This window comes from Pelobates fuscus, chromosome 10, assembly GCF_036172605.1.
Source record: "Pelobates fuscus isolate aPelFus1 chromosome 10, aPelFus1.pri, whole genome shotgun sequence".
Lineage (NCBI taxonomy): Eukaryota > Metazoa > Chordata > Amphibia > Anura > Pelobatidae > Pelobates > Pelobates fuscus.
The window spans coordinates 63,520,003-63,542,866 of record NC_086326.1 but is presented as its reverse complement, the minus strand read 5'-3'; the positions used below and the strand labels follow the sequence as shown (position 1 = coordinate 63,542,866).

Sequence of the window (22,864 nt, the reverse complement as noted above, 5' to 3'; positions counted from 1 at the left end):
TTGGTATTTTTGCGTCAGTGCCATATTTGAGGTTATCAAAGTAGGGAGCTATTTGCTAAACCCAGCTCCTTCTCTAATTTAAAGTGACACTATAGTCACCAGAACAACTACAGCTTATGGAATTTGTTCTGGTGAGTAGAACCTTCAGGCTTTTTACTGTAAACACTGTCTTTTCAAAGAAAATGCAGTGTTTACATTACAGCCTTGTGATAACTTCACTGGCCACTCCTCAGATGGTTGTTAGAGATCCTTCCTGGGTCATGGCTGCCTAAAATGCATCCAAACATTCAGTATCTCCTCCCTCTGCATGCAGAAACTGAACTTTCCTCATAGAGATTCATTTATTCAATCCATCTCTATGAGGAGATGCTGATTGGCCAGGGCTGTGTTTGAATCATGCTGGCTCTGCCCCTGATCTGCCTCTTTGTACGTCTCAGCCAATTCTATGGGGAAGCATTGTGATTGGATCAGGCCACCACTTCTGATGATGTCAGCAGGCAGTGGGGAGGTCTAAGGGAGCCAGAGCTAACAGCTCCAAACTTGAATATTTTGCTAATTTTAGGGAGGCATGAGGTGTCCAGGGGGTTAGATGGTGGTTTTTACCCCTACAGGGTCAGTAATACATGTTTGTGTTCCTGACCCTGTAGTGCTCCTTTAATACCTTTGCATATGGCAAATTAGGGACTTATCCACTTTCTAATCCCAAAAAAAGTTTTGCCAGGGTTCGCTGCATTCCATTTGTCTTAATGGAAACTCTGAATTGAAAATATCAGATGAGTTTCCTCCGAAACAAATCGACTAATGGACAAAATTCATTTTGGATGAAACTAAATTAATTTTCCTCCAAATTCATTCAGTTAAAACAAAAATGTTCGCTGTGCACTAGTCTAGTCAAATACTATGAACTTCAGATCTTAATTAAGTTGCAAATAAAAAAGAAAAAAAGTATGAGCAAATAAATCCTTGTAAAGTAATTCCAAGTCAAATGTGCTTTTTTGCAAAATTTTAAAACATTACACACACACACACACACATATATATATATATAAATTTGGGGGAATGTCATATTTATTGCAATTAATTATAAACTGTTGGTTTAGTATCTATTTTTGGAGCTCTAAATTAAAATGATACTTGAAACGGTGATGATTATTTTTAAATAAAACCTTTAAAAATATATTCTTCATTAGGGAGCATGTGAATCTTTTTCAATAGCTCAGTTTTCTTAGAAATTACTATGGACAATTGAGAAGATGATATTTCCATATGACCAGTTATGTGTTGCTTTTGAGAAAAGGGTACATGATTGGACATGAAGCTCATTTAAGGCAAATACATACCTCTAGAGTGAGTGGGAGGAGCTATTATATCACTGTCATACTAAATATAGCACATTGCTCATCATGGTATGTCAAGAGTTTATATCTATTAACGTTGAAGCTGTGACATTACGGGAGACTGTAGAGTTGGATGTGTATGCTGCCCAAAGCTTGCATTAGATAAGGAACTTACTGTGTCTCTGAAGAAGCCAATAACAGACAGACGAATGAAATGAAAGTTTTTTTTGAAACTGGGATACCTTGGCAAACCAAGAATTTCAGAGAATACCAAACTATTTTCAGATTAATTTATTTTAGATGGGTACACCATCTATTAAGCCTAAACTACTTATCTAATTAAATATTTAGTGGTTTATAGCTCAGAGGATTTTTATTTTTTTATTTTTATATTAGTGGGTGCAAGTGTTGGGCGCAAGACACAATCAGTCAAAATGTAACATTATTGTCTGACATGACATTTGCATGATGGAATATTAAGAGATATTGCAATTTTATAACCTCTTGGACCAAAACTTTTTTTTTCTTTTTCAAATCTTCTAAAGGAAATAATGAAGAACCTTTTCAGTCCAACGAAAGACAGTTCATACTTTTATACCGTTAAAAAGTTTCCCTTTTTTTTCATCAAAAAATACAGATATGAAGCCGAGGCTGCATTCTTTGCCAATCTCAAACTTGCCGATTTTAACATCATTGATACCCTTGGAGTTGGAGGATTTGGAAGAGTTGAACTGGTAAGTCATCACTCATATTATATACCATGTTTCTTTTTGAAATGCAGAGTGATATATGCGAGCCGCTGCTTTCTGCGCTGAAGTGTGAATTCAATGTGAATTTACAGTTTAGGTAAATGAAGCCAAAATGAAAACTCAGAGATTTTTCAAATTCAGCCATTGTGACATAAAGTTTGAAATTCATGTTGGATTTTTGGACAATTCACATGTTAATGAATGACCTTGCTACTATTTACCTTAAGCCAACAAAGCAATGTGCTTACCTAGGATTATGAGAATTTACATTCATGTATGGCAAATAATGATTTATCTACTCCGCAAATGAAACTACATTCACAAAAAGTGTATTTTCTTAATTGTGCTTCTTCAGCTGTTTAGCAGATGGCTCCCTAATTTGGTATGCTTATGTTGGATTGCCAATATTAAGGGTTCCAAATTAGGGACTTATATAGTAAGCAAATGAAAGAGCAAATTGACAAAGAGGGCCTTTTCTGTTTAGTAGATAGCTCTCTAATGTGGTATCCCTACGTGTGATTGCCATAATTAAGGGACTTATCTACTAAGGAATTGAAGGAGCAACATTAAGAAAAGGTATTTTCTTGATTTTGCACTTAGTTTAGTAGATAGCACCCTAATTTGTTATTCTTACATGGGATTGTCATTAATAAAGGTACAAAATTAGGGACTAATCTGCTAAGCAACTGAAAGAGCGAAATAATGAAAACTACTTTTTTTAATCTTTCAGCTGTTTAGTAGATATGCCTATGTAGGACTACCATTTCAGGGATGACAAATAGCTTTGTTATATGGTAACTTTTAATACAGCAACCCTATATGAAGATAGTAAATTAGGGAGTTATACAAATTAAGAAAAATAATTACTAATTTTAAGAACACCAAATTAGGGAGCTACCTGCTAAACAGCATCCTAATTTGGTATCCTTTGAAGTAATGGCACCCAAATTTAGTCTAGTTTATACAATTTTCAAATGTAAGGAAACCAATATATAAAATATAACCAATCTGACTGACGTCTCCTGCTCAAGAAGGCTGGAACAGCATAGGTGCCCAGTGGGACTCAGGTAAGTGCCAAACCATACTAAAAACTATTTGATACAATACACTTTGTTGGCACCCGGACACTCCTGTCACCATAATTACTAAAGCGGATTATCGTGGCCATGGCGCTTGGAATGTTGCTTTAAAAATATGTATAATTTAAGCATTGCATATTAAATTCTGTTGTAATTTGTTTTTGACCTTGAGTTGGTATTTTTTATTGTATGCAGTAACATTTTCAAATTCAAGTCATATCATTAAATACCCACACTAAGAAAATGTCTCCAATATATTTTCCTTCAACTTATACTTTGCACATATAAAATGGGCTGCTTGTCCAATACAGTGTATGTCCTACCTAGAGTGTAAGAAACTCATTATTCGTGTGTAGCATGCAGTTTAAATATATCAGCTGCCTGGATCTCAGATGGTTAAGATATCTGGTATAATGTTAAGTAGTGGGACCCTGGCATTTAGTGCAGTTTATGAATGCATGGAATGCTCTTCAACAATGCTGTGTATTGTAAACATGGTTACACTCACCATTTGCTCTCATTGGGGGATGGTATGTGAATTTGTCAAGAGTAAAAATGACCTTTAAATATGTTAATACTATGTAGAAGAATGTAATTTTCTAACAATACTTTGTAATCGTTCTATTTTCATAGTAAGAGCGGAGATAAACATTCAGAATCCCCATAAGTTTCTCTAAACCACCGTTTTAAATGAGAGAGTGTTGGTGGGCATGTGTGTGTGGGGGCTTTTACTCACACATACCTACATATATTTATGTCCTTAATACGTTCTGTTGAGGCAAAACAAGATACAACTTACCACATTTTTATGTAAATTCTAGAGTTAGACAAAGATAAAATACAAACCATATAATTCTAAAATACTCCTGTTTTTTTATCTGCTAATCTGAAGTAGGACATATTAATTCCAACAAAACCCATTTCCACTATTCTCCCAGAATCCCCAGCTCAATATGCAATATATTACACTGACGGGCATCGTTTTTCAGACTTTATCCTGCATTTTTGCAGACAGGCATCTTTAGCAATGAAGGACTGGATAAACACATCTTTTAAAATCAAACCCCTACATCTTTATGCAACTTCAAAGATTACAGTTGTGCATCAACTGCATACATTTTGTAAAGTCTAGCAAAAAGTCTACCAGTATTTTCAAGAATTCATGTTTCCACACTTCTCCCAGAGAGAAAATCACAATTGCTGTAATGTCATTCAGAATGTTCGATTTACATCCTGTGCCTGTATAATTATTTACATTTTGTGTTCATGGTTAACAATCAACACCAATACTACAGAATATTAATTCCCTTTTTCCATATGGATAAACACACATGCCCTTGAGCACACCTGCTTGGGCAAAAAGCATATGAGTTGAACAGCTGAATAAAGGCATGCTTTGCTGATCTGCTGATCTGCTCCACATGCGCACATCATACAAATCTTTGGACATTAATGAAGCAACACTTCTTAGAAAGCTATCAGAAGTTGCAGAACATGCAGCTTAAATATTTAAATATATAAATAAATGGGATGGTTTTACAAGATTAGAGTGCAGGAACCAGGTCCAAGCACCATCATCACTCAAATTTGCTGCACTGATTAAGTGTCCCTTTAATTAGGCCTGTTTAGTTGGCCTAATTAGACTTGTTTGGGCTTAAACTCACCATAAGCTACTTCTGACAAATGCTTGCTTAGTCCACGGGCCAGCATATTTGCACCTCTTTAAAGGACCACTCTAGTGCCAGGAAAACATACTCATTTTCCTGGCACTAGAGTACCCTGAGGGTGCCCCCACCCTCAGGGTCCCTCTCCCGCCCGGCTCTGGAAAGGGGAAAAGGGTTAAAACTTACCTTTTTCCAGCGCTGGGCGGGAAGCTCTCCTCCTCCTTTCCACCTCCTCTCCGCCCCGTCGGCTGAATGCGCATGCGTGGCAAGAGCTGCGCGCGCATTCAGCCGGTCGCATAGGAAAGCATTTACAATGCTTTCCTATGGACGCTTGCGTGCTCTCGCTGTGATTTTCACAGTGAGAATCACGCAAGCGCCTCTAGCGGCTGTCAATGAGACAGCCACTAGAGGATTAGGGGGAAGGCTTAACCAATTTATAAACATAGCAGTTTCTCTGAAACTGCTATGTTTATAAAAAATTGGGTTAACCCTAGCTGGACCTGGCACCCAGACCACTTCATTAAGCTGAAGTGGTCTGGGTGCCTAGAGTGGTCCTTTAATGTTAATAAGCAGCCACGAATAAATTTAGGTTGTTACAGTTGGATTGATCATAGTCATGTCATGCATTAGATCATCATTTTGCAGGAAATTTGTATTCCGTTAAGAACTTTTGAATGCTGTGTTTAAGATGGAAAAGTAATAAAAATTATATATTTTGTATCTTTTTTTTTTTCTGCTGTCAAACCTTAAGGCTCTGTCACCATTGTGAAGGGATTCATTTGCAAGCTATTACTTGTTAGAATGCTTTTTCAACAATCCAAGAAGTACCGTCACATTGCATAAAGGCTTTGAAGCCCGCTGTGCTTAGAAAATTATATTGAATGATGCATTTTTTAAATAGTGGAAATAATATTGTATTATTTACCAGGGACAGATTGGAAATATATAAATGATTAGAGATGTACCCTTACCCCCTACCTTCACATGTGGTGCATTACAAACTATTATTGTAAGAGTCACGTAGAGTTTTTACAAACACACTTGCCGCTATAAGCGATGGATTTTAAATAACAGACACCTGTGAAGACAGCAGATTTGTAAGTAAAATATGAACAAAATTATTCTATTAGGGATCAGTAGTTTTAAAATTAACATTCCAGTTAAGAGTCAGTTGTCATATATAAAATACATTTCAAAAAATGCTTCATTATTTTTGTATGTGTGTGTGTGTGTGTGTATGTATGTATGTATGTATGTATGTAAGACAGGTAGACAAAATAAAGTCAACACGTAAGTTAGTAAACTGGATGAGCTTCACAGCAGTGGAATAATCAAGGATGGGTCTTGGCCACTGGGAAAATACAGTGGTATGCCCAATAACAGAGGCCAGGAAAACAGCAAAAAAAGGGCCTGAGAGCACTGGCAACCAGACTAAACAAATACATGAAAGAAGCAGAGACTAGGATAATAAATGCCCTGTTCTCCAAAGGACCATCCAAGGTGTGCTCAAAGCTACAGCGCACCAGGGGATATCCTTCCAAGACCCTTCCAGAGCCAAGAATTAACAGTACTAGAAGAACATTTGAGAAAGAAGCATCACATAGCACTAAGGTCCAGGGGCCAGACCACTGCATATTCCCAGAACAGGTACCAGTCATCATTACAGTAGGAGATATCCAACAACAAGTAGCTCATATTAGGAGTTGGTCAACGCCAGAGCCTCACGTACTGGAATTTATTTTTTTATTTTTTACAAATGCATGAAAACCTAGCAACACAAATGAAACTACTAATAACAAAAGGCAGCCACCATGACAGGCTAACACAAGGCAGAACAATACTAGTAATAAAGGGACCTCAGAAGTGAACAGAACCAGCTAATTAATGACCAATCACCTGCCTCCAGACCAGGGCCGGACTGGGAAAAAAATTCGGCCCGGGCATTTTTTTATCACAGTGGCCAACTAAGAAGGGGGCATTAATGACAAACACGCCCCCTCTCAAAGTGAGCATGTTGGTTCAATGCTCTTCCAGGGCAGACCATGCGCAGAGCTCTGCTGAAGAGCTCTAGCATGAGAAAAAGGCCCTGTATTTGTTCTGCACAGTGCAAGCAAATTTAATAACATGCTTGCACTGTGTTTCCTTGCAACTTGTCTCTGGTGTCTCTATAAATGGATACCAGGAGACAAAAATGCCAGGAAAGAGTATTGTGCATGTGTTTGGAGCCTGCCATTGTGTGTGTGCAGAGTGAGCTGATTGTGGTGTGGTATTGTGTTATAAGGTCGGTTTTAGTCGTGTTGTGTTTGTGGTGTATGATGTGTGTGAGAGTGCTGTGTGTGAGAGTGCTGTGTGTGATGTGTGTGAGAGTGATGTGTGTGTGTGTGAGTGTTGTGTGAGAGTGCTGTGTGAGAGTGCTGTGTGTGATTTGTGTGTGAGAGTGCTGCGTGTGATGTGCTGTGTGTGATGTGTGTGTGAGAGTGCTGTGTGTGATGTGTGTGTGAGAGTGCTGTGTGTGATGTGTGTGTGAGAGTGATGTGTGTGATGTGTGTGTGAGAGTGATGTGTGTGATGTGTGTGTGAGAGGGCCCTCTGTGAGAGTGCTGTGTGTGAGTGCTGAGTGTGAGAGTGCTGAGTGTGATGTGTGTGTGATGGTGCTGTGTTTGAGTATTGAGTGTGAGTGCTGAGTGTGATGTGTGTGTGTGAGAGTGCTGTGTGTGTGAGAGTGCTGTGTGTGTGATGTGTGTGTGATGTGTTTGTGATGTGTGTGTGAGAGTGCTGTGTGTGTGAGAGTGCTGTGTGTGTGAGTGCTGTGTGTGTGAGTGCTGAGTGTGTGAGAGTGCTGTGTGTGTGTGAGAGTGCTGTGGATGATGGGTGTGAGAGTGGTGTGTGTGAGATTGCGGAGTGTAAAAATACTATGGATGATGGGTGTGAGAGTTTGGGGGGTAGATAAAAATAAAAAAGTAGGCATTATGTCCCCCCTCCCTTCTTACCTTTTAGCCTGGGAGGGGGGGAACCAGCATGGTGGTATCTGGGAGGGGGTTCAGGCACTATCCTGGTGGTCCAGTGGGTGAGTGAACTCTAGCCTGCCTGCGGGCTAGAGTTCACTCTCGCAAGATCCGGTCGTTGCCATGGCAACGCTCCGGATCTCGTGAGAGGAACCCGGCGGAGCTGCAAGATAGAGCTCCACCGGGTCCTCTCCTGGCTCCCTCCCTCTCTCCCTGCTGGCGGCCGGAATATTCTCTATGTGGGCCGGTGAGGGAGATCTTTGATCTCCCCACCGGCCCATCATTGAAAACAGCTGGGCCGGCGCTCGGATAGTGCCGGCCCTGCATAGACTGGCAGGGGAGATCCTGTGATCTCCCTGCCGGCCTCGGCCCCACGGCCATCGCGGCCCACCGGGCATTTGCCCGGTGTGCCTGATGGCCAGTCCGGGCCTGCTCCAGACTGATCCCTGTTCTTGATGGCGGAAAAAAACAATATGGTACTAAAAGTAAAAAGCAAGAAAAGCAAAAAACATATGGCTGAGCAGCAAGAACATGCACTACAAGTCTATAGTAAAAGAGGGGACACACTATTGATAGTACAGAACTGAGGTATCTGTTCAAAAGTTTTTTTTTTTAAATGAAGGGGAGGAAAATTCATAAGATCTGAAAAGTCTATGCAACTATATATTCAGGATGGAGGTTAATGCAAGTTTATTTGCTCCTGTTGAGTGAAAGGCAAGTTAATATAGTCATCTGGAGGGAGCGGTGTTCCTCTGAAAAGAACAATGGACAAACACACGGCCTACAGGTACAACGTGATAGATGTGATGACGTCAACCCATTTCAATCCCAAAGGAATGTCATGTAGCTTGACCTCCAAGATCAATTTGCATGTGTCAATATATGAGTAATATTCAGTAGGGAATTGGAAACAACACCAGATGATCAAAACACCAGCTGCTGGTAGACTTGGCAGTCACACAAAACGCTATAAACGGGATTGACTGGAAAAAAGCCTTTAATAAAGTCCCAGCTCAATGACAGGAACAAGATGCATACCATTAATACACATGCTCTGCCAGTTACCAGGTACCTAGCTAGGATTATAACTTAGCCAAGCGTAGAGCTGGACACCATGGATATCAAGACCCAGAAACTACTCATGATGAATGAAGGAATCCATCCTAAATAGAGTACCAATGCACTTTACACGAGCAAGAAGGAAGGAGGTTAGGGTCTAATTAGTGTCAAGGCAATAGTCCTGGATGAAACACAATGTAGTCACATATACATCATTAAGATATCCCCAGAGATGAAATGCGAAGGGAATTCCTGATATAATAACAGACAGAGTGGCTTCAGAATATTCCAGGTGGGACATCTGAGATCTCTGTCCAGAGGAATGCAGTTCCAGAAACTGCTAAGATATAGAACCCTAAAACTCCCAGACCTAATAATATTTTGTACTATGGGGGTACTATTTTGTTGTCAATATACTTTATATTATCTTTATACAATCCATTATTTAATGCCCACACAGTTTAAACTTCATGATTCACTAGGAACTAGGATGATGTATGTGTCACTTATTTACTGTAATTTAAGCAGGTTACATCATTCTGTGCATTAGAGAATTTCAATCTCTCTGCAGTTTCTAAGTTGGGATTTGCTGACAAGCTCTCTTCAGGAGAAAGGGGATTATCCTTCCTCTTTCATACTCTGTCTCTGTCTTTCTGCAAGTCTTCATTGGCATCTGGTTACATGCTGATGTATTTTGCAAGGAGCTGCTACCTACCTGGTGGCAGGAATAGGTGGAAGAGAGATCCATCAGGTTGATGTTGAGAATAGGAGTGATTGATGCAATGCAAGCTTAAAATGAAAGCATCCAAATACCCCATTCTCAGGTTATAGTCAGTGTGGTGTTCTAGAGGTTAGGAGGGAGCAGATCTCTTCTAGATCGTCTTTTATTTTACCAGCACAGCATAAAATCGAATTATGATAATTATTCCAAATTTACTTAAATTGACACTGTAGGCACCCAAACCACTTCTGCTCATTGAAGTGGTGTGAGTGCATAGTCCCAGGTCCCTTAACCTTGCAAAGGTAATTATTGCAGTTTTTAAGAAGCTGCAATAATTACCTTTGAGCGTTAACTCTACCTCTAATGGCTTTCTACCAGACAGCTACTAGAGGGACTTCCGGTCGCCTGATGCTGGACATCCTGACGCTATGCATGAGGACATTTAGTGTCATGTAAAACAATATATACATGCTTTCCTATGGGGGGAAATACGGATGTAAGCACAGCCATTGCCTTGCAGTGGCAGACGTTGGCGGGGAGTGGCGGCGACAGGGAGACAGGGGGAGCACTTTAGGGAGCTATAGTGCCAGGAAAAATAACTTTTGTTTTCCTGGCACTATAGTTTTCCTTCAAGCAAATGAACGCAATACAATTAGACTTTGGGAATTCCTTTCCTAATCTGTTCAACCACACCGTATGTATGATGTGTGGGGACTAGTGAATCTGGTCCTATTGCTGAATTACTCTAAAAACAATATATTACATAAAGATAAATCATTTTTTTTTTGTTTTTTTAAGTCAAGTAGATTTTTTTTTTTTTTTTTAATCAGTGACAAATACAACAGCAGTTCTTGTTTTGGGTTACATTATAGTCCAGGTAGGAGTCATAGTTAGAAATAGCTCACCCAAGTAAAAATTATCCTGTCCCACGGAGCACCATAGTCAAGTTTTCAAAGAAGAAACTTCAGATGAGACAACATTCTATTTTTAAAGATGTAACCCAAGGGAAATCCTCAGGATCAGATGACATTTGCTTAATGCTTGCTTATTCTGCAGATCAGGTCTCAAACTGGGAGTTTCCCCAACAAGTAAACAAAAAAAAAAAGTCTTCTGTAATACTAACCTCCTGCTAATCTTTAACCAAATATGAAAAAAAAAGATCTATAATCACTAATAAGAGTAAACGAAAGTCAACCAAGGGAAAAGTATTTTTAATATGATGAAACATGCAATATTGCCATGCAGGATAAGCAAACTGTAGACACCATAACCACTTCATCTCATTGAAGGAGTTAAAGGACCACTCTAGTGCCAGGAAAACATACTCGTTTTCCTGGCACTAGAGTACCCTGAGGGTGCCCCCACCCTCAGGGTCCCCCTCCCGCCGGGCTCTGGAGAGAGGAAGGGGTTAAACTTACCTCTTTTTCCAGCGCCGGGCGGGGAGCTTTCCTCCTCCTCTCCATCTTGATCGCGACGTCATCGGCTGAATGCGCATGCGCGGCAGGAGCCGTGCTCGCATTCAGCCGGTCGCATAGGAAAGCATTTACAATGCTTTCCTATGGACGCTTGCGTGCTCTCACTGTGATTTTCACAGTGAGAAGCATGCAAGCGCCTCTAGCGGCTGTCAATGAGACAGCCACTAGAGGATTTGGAGGCTGGATTAACCCTCATTATAAACATAGCAGTTTCTCTGAAACTGCTATGTTTATAAAAAAAAGGGTTAATCCTAGAGGTACCTGGCACCCAGACCACTTCATTAAGCTGAAGTGGTCTGGGTGCCTAGAGTGGTCCTTTAAGGTGCCTTGGGACCCCGGCTAAGTGTCACTGTTTGGTTTGACAATGAAAGAGGTTCAGAATTTTGGCCAATCACCCAAATGGCTCGAACTCAGCATAATTGCAGTTAATCCCAAATATAGTCCCTAAGTCTACTGTAAAATGCAGTATAACGTATAATTCCAGGATCTCCATGTATTTAGTGCAAGTTTCACCCTGCTGTAGCACCAACTCCTCTCCACCTTACTAGGAAGCCATATATCTTTGGTCTTCTAATTTATTATAATGTCTTCAGAACCTATCAATGTCATAATTCAACTATTATACACACACTTCACCATTGTGTATCCTCCCCCTTATTCACATGCAAATATAATCTCCAAATAAAGTTATGGGAATATCTCCTATAATTTAGTATAGCCACACTGTGTCATTTCCACTGTTTAGGATTTACTGGATTTGCTTCATCCCCTACACCATTTTTTGCTTCAATTTAGCAATATGTCTTCAAATCAGTGTAATTCGTTCGGCCCGGAGTGTCCCTTTTAACATGGCTGGATTTATAATGCATTACTTTTGCAGTACAATCACAATATTATTTGGGAATAAGTGCTAATGGGATTCTACATCAATCTTGTTTATATGATCCAGATGTGAGTGTAGCAGCTTGCTACGCTACATTTTGGTAAAATATATATGGAATTAGTTTATTATATAATAGTGACATTCATTTTGTAGATTTGTATATATATTTTTTTAAATTCTTTATTTTTGAGCAGACGATTTTGACATTGAACGTATAAGCATTTACATTTATGCATTTGATATAGTTACTTATAGAGCTTTACAGAGTGTCAGTGGTGAGAGTTACATTATACATTTTACATACGTTGCTTTTCCTGTATTCATTTTCGTCTGTTATTTTCTATTTTGTTGGCAAGCAGAATTAACTATGTACAATAGCATGTAAATAGAGGGTTGGGTTAGGAAGTAGTATTTCGGTCTCTGGCCCTGGAGGGTGTGTGACCGTTTACCCGCTTCCCGTTAGTTTCTACTGATAGTAAGTGTGTTGTGATTTATTCCCTCGTTTGTCAGTTTACGAGTCACTAGAGCTTGCATTCAATAAAATAAAGGTAAGAGGAAAGTAAAAAGTAAGAGACAAGTACATAGGTATCTGTAGTTGCTGAGGTTGCGTTTCCGTTGTGTTTTTCGAGTTTGATCCCTCACTCGTCCAGTGGTGGTGCCGCTGCCACCCGTCCGGGTGATGGGGTGATAATTGGTAATATTCGTGCTTTTAGGTTTCCGCTTTTGAAGCCGCGTGGATGCTGCCCTGCTCCCCGGGTTGCTCCCTTAGATGTCGTATTGTTCCCATAGGTCCCATACTTTTTGGAACTTAGGCATTGTGTTTCAGATTTGTATATTTTTATATAACTACTAGATCAGAAAATCTGTATTGACCTGCTAGAAATGTTCAGAAGGTAGAAATGTATGTTCTGGTACTTCTGAAATCGTATTCTAGGAAAGATTAGCTACACTGACTGACCAGTGTTCAGTTTCCAGATCTGTTGAAAGGTTGTCCCTGTTTTGGCTGTAACATAGCACAGAGACATGGAGTCATCTAAACCAAATGCCATATGTTATCTGAGTTAATTAGGGAAACCCTGAACTAAGTGCTCACATCATAAAATCTTACATGGATGTCCCCAAGGGTCAGCAGTGCCCTCTTTTTTTTTTTTTTACTTATTATTTATTATTACATTATAAGACTTTAAATCCACCTGGGTTTTATTAACTTAACAATAAATTTACTTGTAGAATTTGGGCTAATATAACTGATCTAAAATATTATCCAACTTTATTATTCTAATCTATATTTTGCAAATTAGTTTACAATTCTCCATAATGTACAGTTAAGTTAATAAACCTCTTTGCTGTCAACATGGTTGCATGGTGGACAGACTTCATGTGACAATTTGACTGCAGGGAACTAAACACCCACCATTTGTTGATAATTTGACCATTTACAAGGTATTCTCATGATTTTCTCCTCCATACAAGTCACAGTTGTGGGTCAAGTTTTAATTTTGACTAAATGGCTACCTGGAAAAAAACAAGGGACGACCGTTCTTAAACTTCTGTTCTTTTCAAGAGCTGGTACAACTTGTATTCAGAAAAAGATTTGAATATATCACAAAATTAGGTACCAGGCGGCTGAAGGTCATACAATATATATTTATATGGAACACAAGCGTTCTGTATCACTACTTTATGGTGTAGTATACAAATGTCTAGTAGCTCATCTCAGGCAATGTAATGGAGAAAATGAGATGCTTCCTCATTGAAGTCAACATCACTTCATCTAACACAATTACCAGGAATCATAGGGTTAGTAGACTTGCATAATAAAAACAAATAATTACATATATCTCTAAAAATTCTGCTTCCACCCTTCATCCCAAAAAAATAAATAATAATATTAGTAATTATTGATGTCCCGAACAGTTCGCTGAGAACCGTTCGCTGGCGGTCCGCCCCCTATTCGTCATGGAGGTGGGAGGGTCTGGGAGGGAGGGTCTGCTGCTGATTGACTGGAATGTGTCTGCTGACTGTGAGGTACAGGGTCAAAGTTTACTCAATGATGACGAATAGGGGCGGACATCACTATTAGTAATATAGTAATATAGACATCACTATTAGTAATATAATATTGGTAAAATCCTCAGTTTGTCTTTTCTATATTCTAACATTCGGCACGTGGAAATTTATCAGCTTTAAATTAATAAATCTAACAAGGATGTCTATATTTCTCTGTGTTTCTCATTCTAGGTTCAGCTGAAAAGTGAGGAGTCAAAAACATTTGCAATGAAGATACTTAAAAAAAGGCATATAGTGGACACACGACAGCAGGAACACATTCGGTCAGAAAAGCAAATAATGCAAGGGGCACACTCTGACTTCATTGTAAGGTGAGTTTAACATGAATTACCTTGTGTTTTACTGCAGAGTTCACTAAGACTATCTTACTTACAAATCTTCATGTCTTACATGTATTTTTTTTTTTTAGATTGTTTAATTAAAAAAAAATCACTTGAGGAAACTGCACAAAGTTCAGAAATAGTCTATTTTCTGTTATTGGAGAATTATAAAATGTTGTTAATGTAAAATGACTAAATTTACTCAGTACCAAAGCTGTACTTGAAGAGTATTAATAACTCAAAAATTGGAAATGCTATAGCATACAAACACAAAAAGTTGGTTCAATTCCCAGTAAAAAAAAAAAATTAGAAGAAGAAAAAATTGTTGAAAATTTAAGGATAGAAAGAAAAAAAAGGGAAAAATAATAATAGTGTATAAAAATGAATGTGTCCCTATAACAGTTTACTTGTCAACAGATTTTACCTATTTTTTGTAGGTCATTAAAACAAGTAAGCATTTATGTGACAAATGTTAAATGCAAAGTCAGAAATAACATGAGATTATTGTTCTACCGAACATGTTAAGGATATAATACACTATTAGCCAATATTCCCTCCATGGCAAAATATATCAGCAATATGTGGCCAACATTACATATCATATTACATTTCTCATAGAAATATTAATATATACACATAGCACTGCAATAGAGATACATGAAATAGAAGAAATACAAAACAAAAAAAATCAAACTAGAGCCAATAGATAATAGAAGGATTTTGATTGGTCTAGCTAGCTAGTAAATTATTTTTTATCCACCCAAAACAAATAGTTAATTCCTCAGTGAAATGTTACACATAAATTGAAAATGATAAAATAATATATGCTGGACAAATATAGAAAATAAGCGTAAGCCAATGAATTGTGCTCTTCCCCAACAACAGGTTATACAGAACATTTAAGGACAGCAAGTACTTATATATGTTGATGGAGGCCTGTCTAGGTGGAGAGCTTTGGACTATTCTCAGGGACAGGTAGGCAAAATCACTGCATATAAGTAAGAAATCAGCTGTTTGTATTATTTTACCTTTTACTAAATTTCCAGTGTGAATAGAGAAAATTCTGTAACAAAAAAAATGATAACTTAATAAATTATGGATGGAAAAAAATTACTGAGTAATAAAAATTATGGATTCTTAAAAAAAAAAAAAAAGAAATACTTTGAGTGTAGTGTTATTAACCTGTGGTTATTGAACACTCATTCACTGTATATCATAAAATATATGGCTTGGCATATATTGGTAAGATCATTATTGGTTTCATGAAGTGATAAGTATATCAGAATGTAGGAAAATCCAAGATATTATCATGGAAAAGTATGTCACAGAAAGACTAGAGTATTTATTGATCATTTGTGGTGTTAGATGATGAATCTAGCAATCCTACAGAGGTGAATATTTAGTGGGCTTTGTAGGCAGCCACTTTAGTAATAAGCCCCAATGTCTGATTGATGTTTCAGGCCAAGCGTGAAGTTCTAGAAGTGTCTTAACAGAACTGAAATTAATTTATATCCAAAGACTTAAAAAGACTCTATAGACACCCAAGCCACTTCATCTTAATGAAGCGTTCTGGACACTACGTCCCTCTAGTTTCAACCCTGCAACTGAAAACATTGCCATGCGTAGCATTGGAAAGGTTTGCATTGCAGTGTTTAAATGTCTCTGGTGCAGTGGTTTCCAAATTAGTCCTCATGGCCCGTAAACAATACAGGATTTATGCATTTCCCTGTTTTATTCCCACGGAGATGCTGACAAAACCTGGACTGTTGGTGGGTCTTGAGGACTGGTTTGGGAAACATTGCTCTAGTGGCAATCATACTGAAAGCCACTAGAGTTGCTTCCGACAAAATAGCGTTAAATCATTATTTTCTCTTCTTTCATGAGGTGCTTTATATTTTTAATAATTGCTGCAATATTACAACATAATGAGATATAAATGGCCAAAATGACCACTTCAGTGCTTTAAAGGGACACTCCAGGCACCAAGACCATTTCTGCCCATTGGAATGGTCTGGGTGCCAACTCCCACTGCCCTTAACCCTGCAACTGTAAATATTGCAGTTTTCATAAACTGCAATATTTATATTGCAGGGTTAACTCCTCCTCTAGTGGCTGTCTACTAGACAGCCACTAGAGGGCACTTCCGGGTTTATAGCACAGATTTTCTCTGCTATAGCATCGCTGGACGTCCTCATGCTAGGTGAGGACCTCCAGCGTCGCTGAAATCCCCATAGGAAAGCATTGAAAGCATTTTTCAATGCTTTCCTATGGGGAGGTCTAATGCTCAAGTGCGGCATTGCTGTGCATGCGCATTAGGTTTACCCCGGCGCTGGCCGCGCATTCGCAAAAGGTCTCTCCCGCCTGATGACGGGAGGAGCGTGGGCGGACCCTGAACCAGCGCCAAGGGACATTGGCGCTGGATGCAGGTAAGTCACTAAAGGGGTTTTAACCCCTTCAGCAACCTGAGATGCGGGGTGGGAGGGACAGGGGAACTGCAGTGCCAGGAAAACGGATTGTTTTCCTGGCACTGGAGTGTCCCTTTAACACAGCCACGTAACATGTTTATATACACCCAATCAGTTAAATTATGTTCCATGTTGTAATCTGTGTTGACTTGCTAAAGGCTTGCTAAAATAACCAGTTGCAAAACAACCATTAATTCATAACAAAGTCACCTTTGCAATGTTTGGATATTCTCATACACCTTGCATCACTCATTACTTGAATAGAAAAGAAGGGATTGTCAGGTGTTCTGTGTCTCTACTAGCTATCGCAAGACATTCAGTGATACAGTAATAGTAGGGTGACAATATGTTTCCTCTTTCTATTATAGTAAGGATACACAGCGGGTAGTACTTTGATGGTTATTTAATTACAGCATCCATAATTCTCTGTCAGTTACTGAGGAATATGAGAAACATTGGAGCTGTAGTTCTGCAGCAGTTAGAGCTATGGTATTCAATCTCTTTTTGTTTCATAATACATTAGATATAGTTTGTTTATGCAGACAAACCACAGAAATGGAAGCCGAGCTAAATCCATCATAAATGTGAGAACATATAACACCCTTCATCCAATCCATTTGTTCACATCAAATACTATTTTATAACGGACAATCAGACTCAAGAGACAAAAACCATAATTTGTTGGACAGTATATCACCTACACAGTGAACAAACTATTATTAGACTTGAAGGTTTGTTTCATTACAAACTGCAATTGGTACAAATTTGGGTTGATCGGGTTGTTGTTTAAACATGTAGCTCGAGCATGTTCATTTTGATTTGTGATTCTGAATTCCACCAATGGAAAGGAACCAAAAATATACCTTTGAACCTATATCATTAGTTTATTATTTCTGTATATAAAGTTAAAATGAACAGGATAGGGAAAGAGGAGATTAAAGTGTTACTCCAATCATCATTATCACCACAGAACGCTGATGCCAGGAATACCCTGACCTGGTTCCCTGGTAATGGGACAAACCATTTAGCAATGGTTTGCTACCTTACATTGGTCGCTGCCAGGGTCCGAGACTTCCTGGTAGTATTGGGATGCACTTAGACGGGTCTGTAGAACTGCAAAAGAGATGAGATGTGGCCATCTCCATTCATTGGCTCAGTGCACCAGCTGATCGCTCTTAGCCAATGACTGACATTCTGCACCGAAATTTGCACAGAATTGACATTAGCTAGCCAGGAACTAGAAAAACAGGCTGGCTGATGATGGCCCAATGACCCTGCAAGAGGTGAGATTATCCCTTTGTCAGCAGAGGGGTTAAACTCCATATGTGCAGCATTTCATAGAAAACATTGTACATGCAGACTCCAGGCACCATGGCCACTTCAAATCACTGAAGTGGTCATGGTGCTTGGAGTAACCATTTAAAGATACCCTTATGGGGAGATATGCATGGTTATACTCTTTGTGGCTGCATGTCTGTCCCTATTTTGCTGTATTTTTGTGTAATGTACTGCTCTACAAGTTTTATATTTATACATTGGCTTTAAGGTTTGATTGTTCCTTATAAAATTCATATTTGTCTGTTTATAACTTTATGGTACAGGAGATGACACCATTTTGACACACTTCTTGAAAAATAAGAATTAAAAAAAGGTTCTGTTCTTGTTTAAAGATGCCTGGTTTTTTACCAGTAATATTCTCTGCATTTCACTTTTTTTCCCTCCCATTACTACAATTTGACAACAATTCTACAGCAAAGCAACACCAGGAGTTACCCAAACTGTGTATAAGTATGAACTCTACTCTGCTATATATTGAACGTATGTCTTATTACCAATATGTACATAAACTGATCTAAAACATATTCATGTGGGCCAAGTCCCTTGGACCTTTGTTTCTCCATACCGAATTTGCCTAAAATATATTTAAATGCTTAATCTGAAGAAAAGAAATTGTCTTATTCTTTGTGTACATAATGGTTAAGGCAGATAAAATTAACTGACTTGTTTCCATTTTGTATCTTTCTGTGTTTTTATGTTTTGGTCTTAGTCTGGAAATACTTTTTTTGTTGTTCTTTTTTTGTGTCATCTTGGGTATTGATGTTCATGTGTGACATTGTATACATTTATTTTACCACTGTTATCACTTTGGAATCAAAACTTTGAAAGTTGTAAAAATGTCGTGATGTAACAAAATATTTTTTTAATTATTTTATTAGGAAGCATACTCATTGTATTGAAATATTCTGATAAATAATATTTAAATGCCAACGCAGTTTACATTTCTGAACGCAAACACGTACTGTTGGCAGTGGGATAGTGATTTAGATCTATCTTTACTCTGAAAATAGCTAATAACAGTAACTCATAGTGGCGAATGTTTTCTCTCTCTTTTATTTGAAGTGCAAATGCCACTGAGCAATATTTAGGAAGACGCACTTATTAAAATTGATGGATCAAAGATGCCTTGCATTTTATCAGTAATAAGGGATTGGAGCAATTACTGTGCCCTGAGCAATCTCAATCACATCACTTCTCATCTAATATAGAATATCTAAACTAAAGCAAACATTTTTTTTGAGAATATGAAGAACAAAACAAAAACATACTGCCTCTTGGTTAGTCTCTTCCCAACTCTTGTATATGTTCTAGCACATATATTGTTTAACGTTAAAAGGGAACCTATATAATTTGTGTTAGACTGATTCTATGCATAAGGGTAGTTCAGATCTGAAATAAAGGCAATTTGTCAACCAAATTCAGGTGTATAACATTCCTTTAGATACAATGTGGCCACGCAAGGGTCCATTTGCAATCCCTTAAGTATCACATATGGTGCCTATCGCGGTTTATCATCTTGTTAAATAGGACCTGCAAACATGCTTTTTACAAGCATTTTGTAAATAATAATAAGAAAAATCTGTAGTACATAAATACAAACCGCATTAGTTTCATAACATTCTAGTCATAAGGTAACAATTCGTTTTGTGTTATAAAGATTTCAGTCAAATATATTTAAGCCAGTCCATGCAAAGTCCATGCAAATGGAAAGCATGAGTTTGTTTTGTATAGCCTTACCTATGCACAAAGATAATATTACTTTAACCCCTTAAGGACACATCACATGTGTGACATGTCATGATTCCCTTTTATTCCAGAAGTTTGGTCCTTAAGGGGTTAATCATAACATGTATACAGTTTTCAGTTATCTACTAAATATTAAAGTCAAATTCTTGAATGTTTAAAATAGAGGAAGACTTTCAGGATACCGTCATGATTTCTGTATAGTCATAGTGTCATGCTAGGCCCTAATTTCTAGTTAGAAATAATACCATTTATATGTTAAGATTGTAATGTTAACATTTGAATTATGAATTAATTCACGTTTACTTATAAAAAAAATATTTTCTGATTAATATAGATGTTAGCTTGAATAAACAGTAAAGTAAATGTGTTTTGTGGGTTTTTTGCACTCAAGTCGTGGCTAAGTATTTTTCCTCCCCAATTTTGATAATTTACCTAGCCAACTCACTGCTTGGTAATCCTGGTGTATAGGCAAAAATCTCCTAATGAACTAAATTAATGAGTTTTATGTATGTGTTAAATAGATTTAGGGAATATGACTGTTAAACTGTTAAGGTCATAACTGTTCACATGAAGTACTCAATAATATTGGAACAGCATTAAAAGTAAACTGTACATTGATTGAATTAATGTTTGTTGCATGTCCACATACTGTACATATTCAACATATTCTTGTTCATTACATACATATGTTTATCATTACATAGTAAATCCTTGTACCTATAATTTATACCATTGTATTAAATCATGTCTATGCCTTAGACCTTAGGCTAAGGTCATTCAACAGCTGCCAAGTTGAATGGAGAATCTGGTTAACTATTGTTAATGTGATTACTTCTGAATATCTACTAATTTTTTTTTTATTTTTTTTTTCCCCCAGAGGATCATTTGAAGATTCAACAACAAGATTTTATACGGCTTGTGTAGTTGAGGCCTTTGCTTATTTGCATTCCAAAGGAATTATATATAGGGACCTCAAGCCAGAAAACTTAATTCTGGACCATCGAGGTTACGCCAAGCTGGTGAGTAATCGTACACTTGAAGTTAACACCCTGTCTTGAAATGCAGATGTTGTACCACAAGTTAATCTATTACTTGCAGAGTATATAGCTGCACTATTTACACCAACAAACACACTAACGGGTTTATTCACCAAAGTGAGAATTTAAGGTGAATGCAAAGTCCGATTCAAAATTAAGTTTATAGAAGCTGAACTGGAAAAATTCTTAAGGCAGCTATGCTTTAGCTTAGCTACTCTGGCCTTAAATTTCAAATTCACTTTAAATTCACTGTGATTTCTCAGTTTAGTGAACAACCCTGTAAGGGGTTTAGGTTTACCTTAAAAGGGGAAGCCCGATTCTTGGGTGGTGGGACTGTGCTCTGGAGTCTTACTTACTACATATCTAGTCCTCAGTCCTTTCTATATACTCAAATCCATTGGAACCGTCCAAAAATGCACCTTGAACTGTACAGGCCTAATGTTTAAACTTGACTGCTCTAGCTCTCTGCATGCCAAATGTTTGTGCAGTTATCAGGGTCAGTACAGCAAAATATTCCATGGAAAATAGCATCTGTTTGATCCTAAGACTGATCACAATGCCAGATGCTCGATCCAACTCTGCTGCTTTGATGACATTCCTCTTTGGTCACACAGGTTGACTTTGGCTTTGCAAAGAAAATAGGCTTTGGTAAGAAAACATGGACTTTTTGTGGAACCCCAGAATATGTAGCTCCAGAGATCATCCTGAACAAAGGTCACGACATTTCAGCAGACTACTGGTCACTGGGAATCTTAATGTATGAACTTCTGACTGGCAGGTATGAGCATTGAGACTGAGAGTGCTGGTAAAAATAGAAAAGCAAGATGTTGTTTGCCTTCTGCCTTTGTCACTTTGATTATAGCAGCGGGAGAAGCACAACTTTGCAGTCATTAATCTGAACTAATGCAATGGGTTGCTTATTTAACACAGATACAGCAGGTAGTAGAACATTTTTCATGGGGCATACACATATGACTACCATATAACTACTTAATTTTAATGTTCTTTGTAACCTACATGCTTGTACAAATAAAAGGGACATTGATTACCTTTAAGATCATTACATTTTCCCTTTACACTATTAGCAATGCTCATTTATTTTTTATTTTTTTTACTAGCTACAGAAAACTGTCATTTAAAGGAAAATGGCACATCCCCCAGTTTTCTCCACGTTTGCTACCATTTCATCTCATTGGATTGGTTATAGTGCTTGAAGTCCTTTGGTACTGTCCCTCCTTTCAGTGTTAAACAATTTTCGAGCAGTTTAACACTAATGTTCCCTAGTCACTCACAGCCAGACCCCCCACTTGAATATGACTAAGACAAGGATTGCATTCTTCATTCTAGCCACATTGATAGAGCTGACACTCACAGCCAATTACAGCCATTGCTGCTCAGTCTAATGCTTTGTTGTTAGTCCAACAAGCACACTAGGGATGGGCTTATGGGATGCTCAGCATTATAACTTTAAAACAGTTTAACCCCTTAAGGACCAAACCTCTGGAATAAAAGGGAATCATGACGTGTCAGACATGTCATGTGTCCTTAAGGGGTTAAAACTGAATGGAACCACTTTACAGTTACAGTGAATACAGTGTCTGTTAAACTCAACCTCATTCAGGCATATGCATTTACGCAGCCAAACATCTCACCAATGTGTAAACACTGCTGTAATAAGGAGGAGTATCTTTAGACGGGAAATAGAGTAGTAGTAGTTTACATAATAATTTCTGGTGAGCAGGACTTCTAAGCAGGGGTTTATGGGAAATTTTGCAAGCAGCAGTCACGAGTAGCATAGAAAAAAATAATAAAAAAAAAAATCAGATTAAAACTACTTTGCCACAAAGCATTTTTAACTCACAAATTAAAATGTTTGTGGCACCTTAAGTGGCAATGCTAGGTTCTAGAAACACCTGG

The 22,864-nt window shown here is 38.1% G+C and overlaps 1 protein-coding gene across 3 annotated transcripts in view; it reads left to right on the top strand.

The window, feature by feature from the left end:
- The window catches only part of PRKG1 (protein kinase cGMP-dependent 1), a 927,484-nt gene that overhangs the window by 894,267 nt on the left and 10,353 nt on the right, over window positions 1–22,864 (top strand). For all 3 annotated transcript variants that reach the window (XM_063435055.1, XM_063435054.1, XM_063435056.1), the window contains 5 exons: window positions 1,975–2,071; window positions 14,213–14,352; window positions 15,247–15,336; window positions 20,788–20,929; window positions 21,562–21,725. In XM_063435055.1, the coding sequence (XP_063291125.1) occupies window positions 1,975–2,071; window positions 14,213–14,352; window positions 15,247–15,336; window positions 20,788–20,929; window positions 21,562–21,725 (633 nt within the window). The remainder of the gene's footprint in view (window positions 1–1,974; window positions 2,072–14,212; window positions 14,353–15,246; window positions 15,337–20,787; window positions 20,930–21,561; window positions 21,726–22,864) is intronic.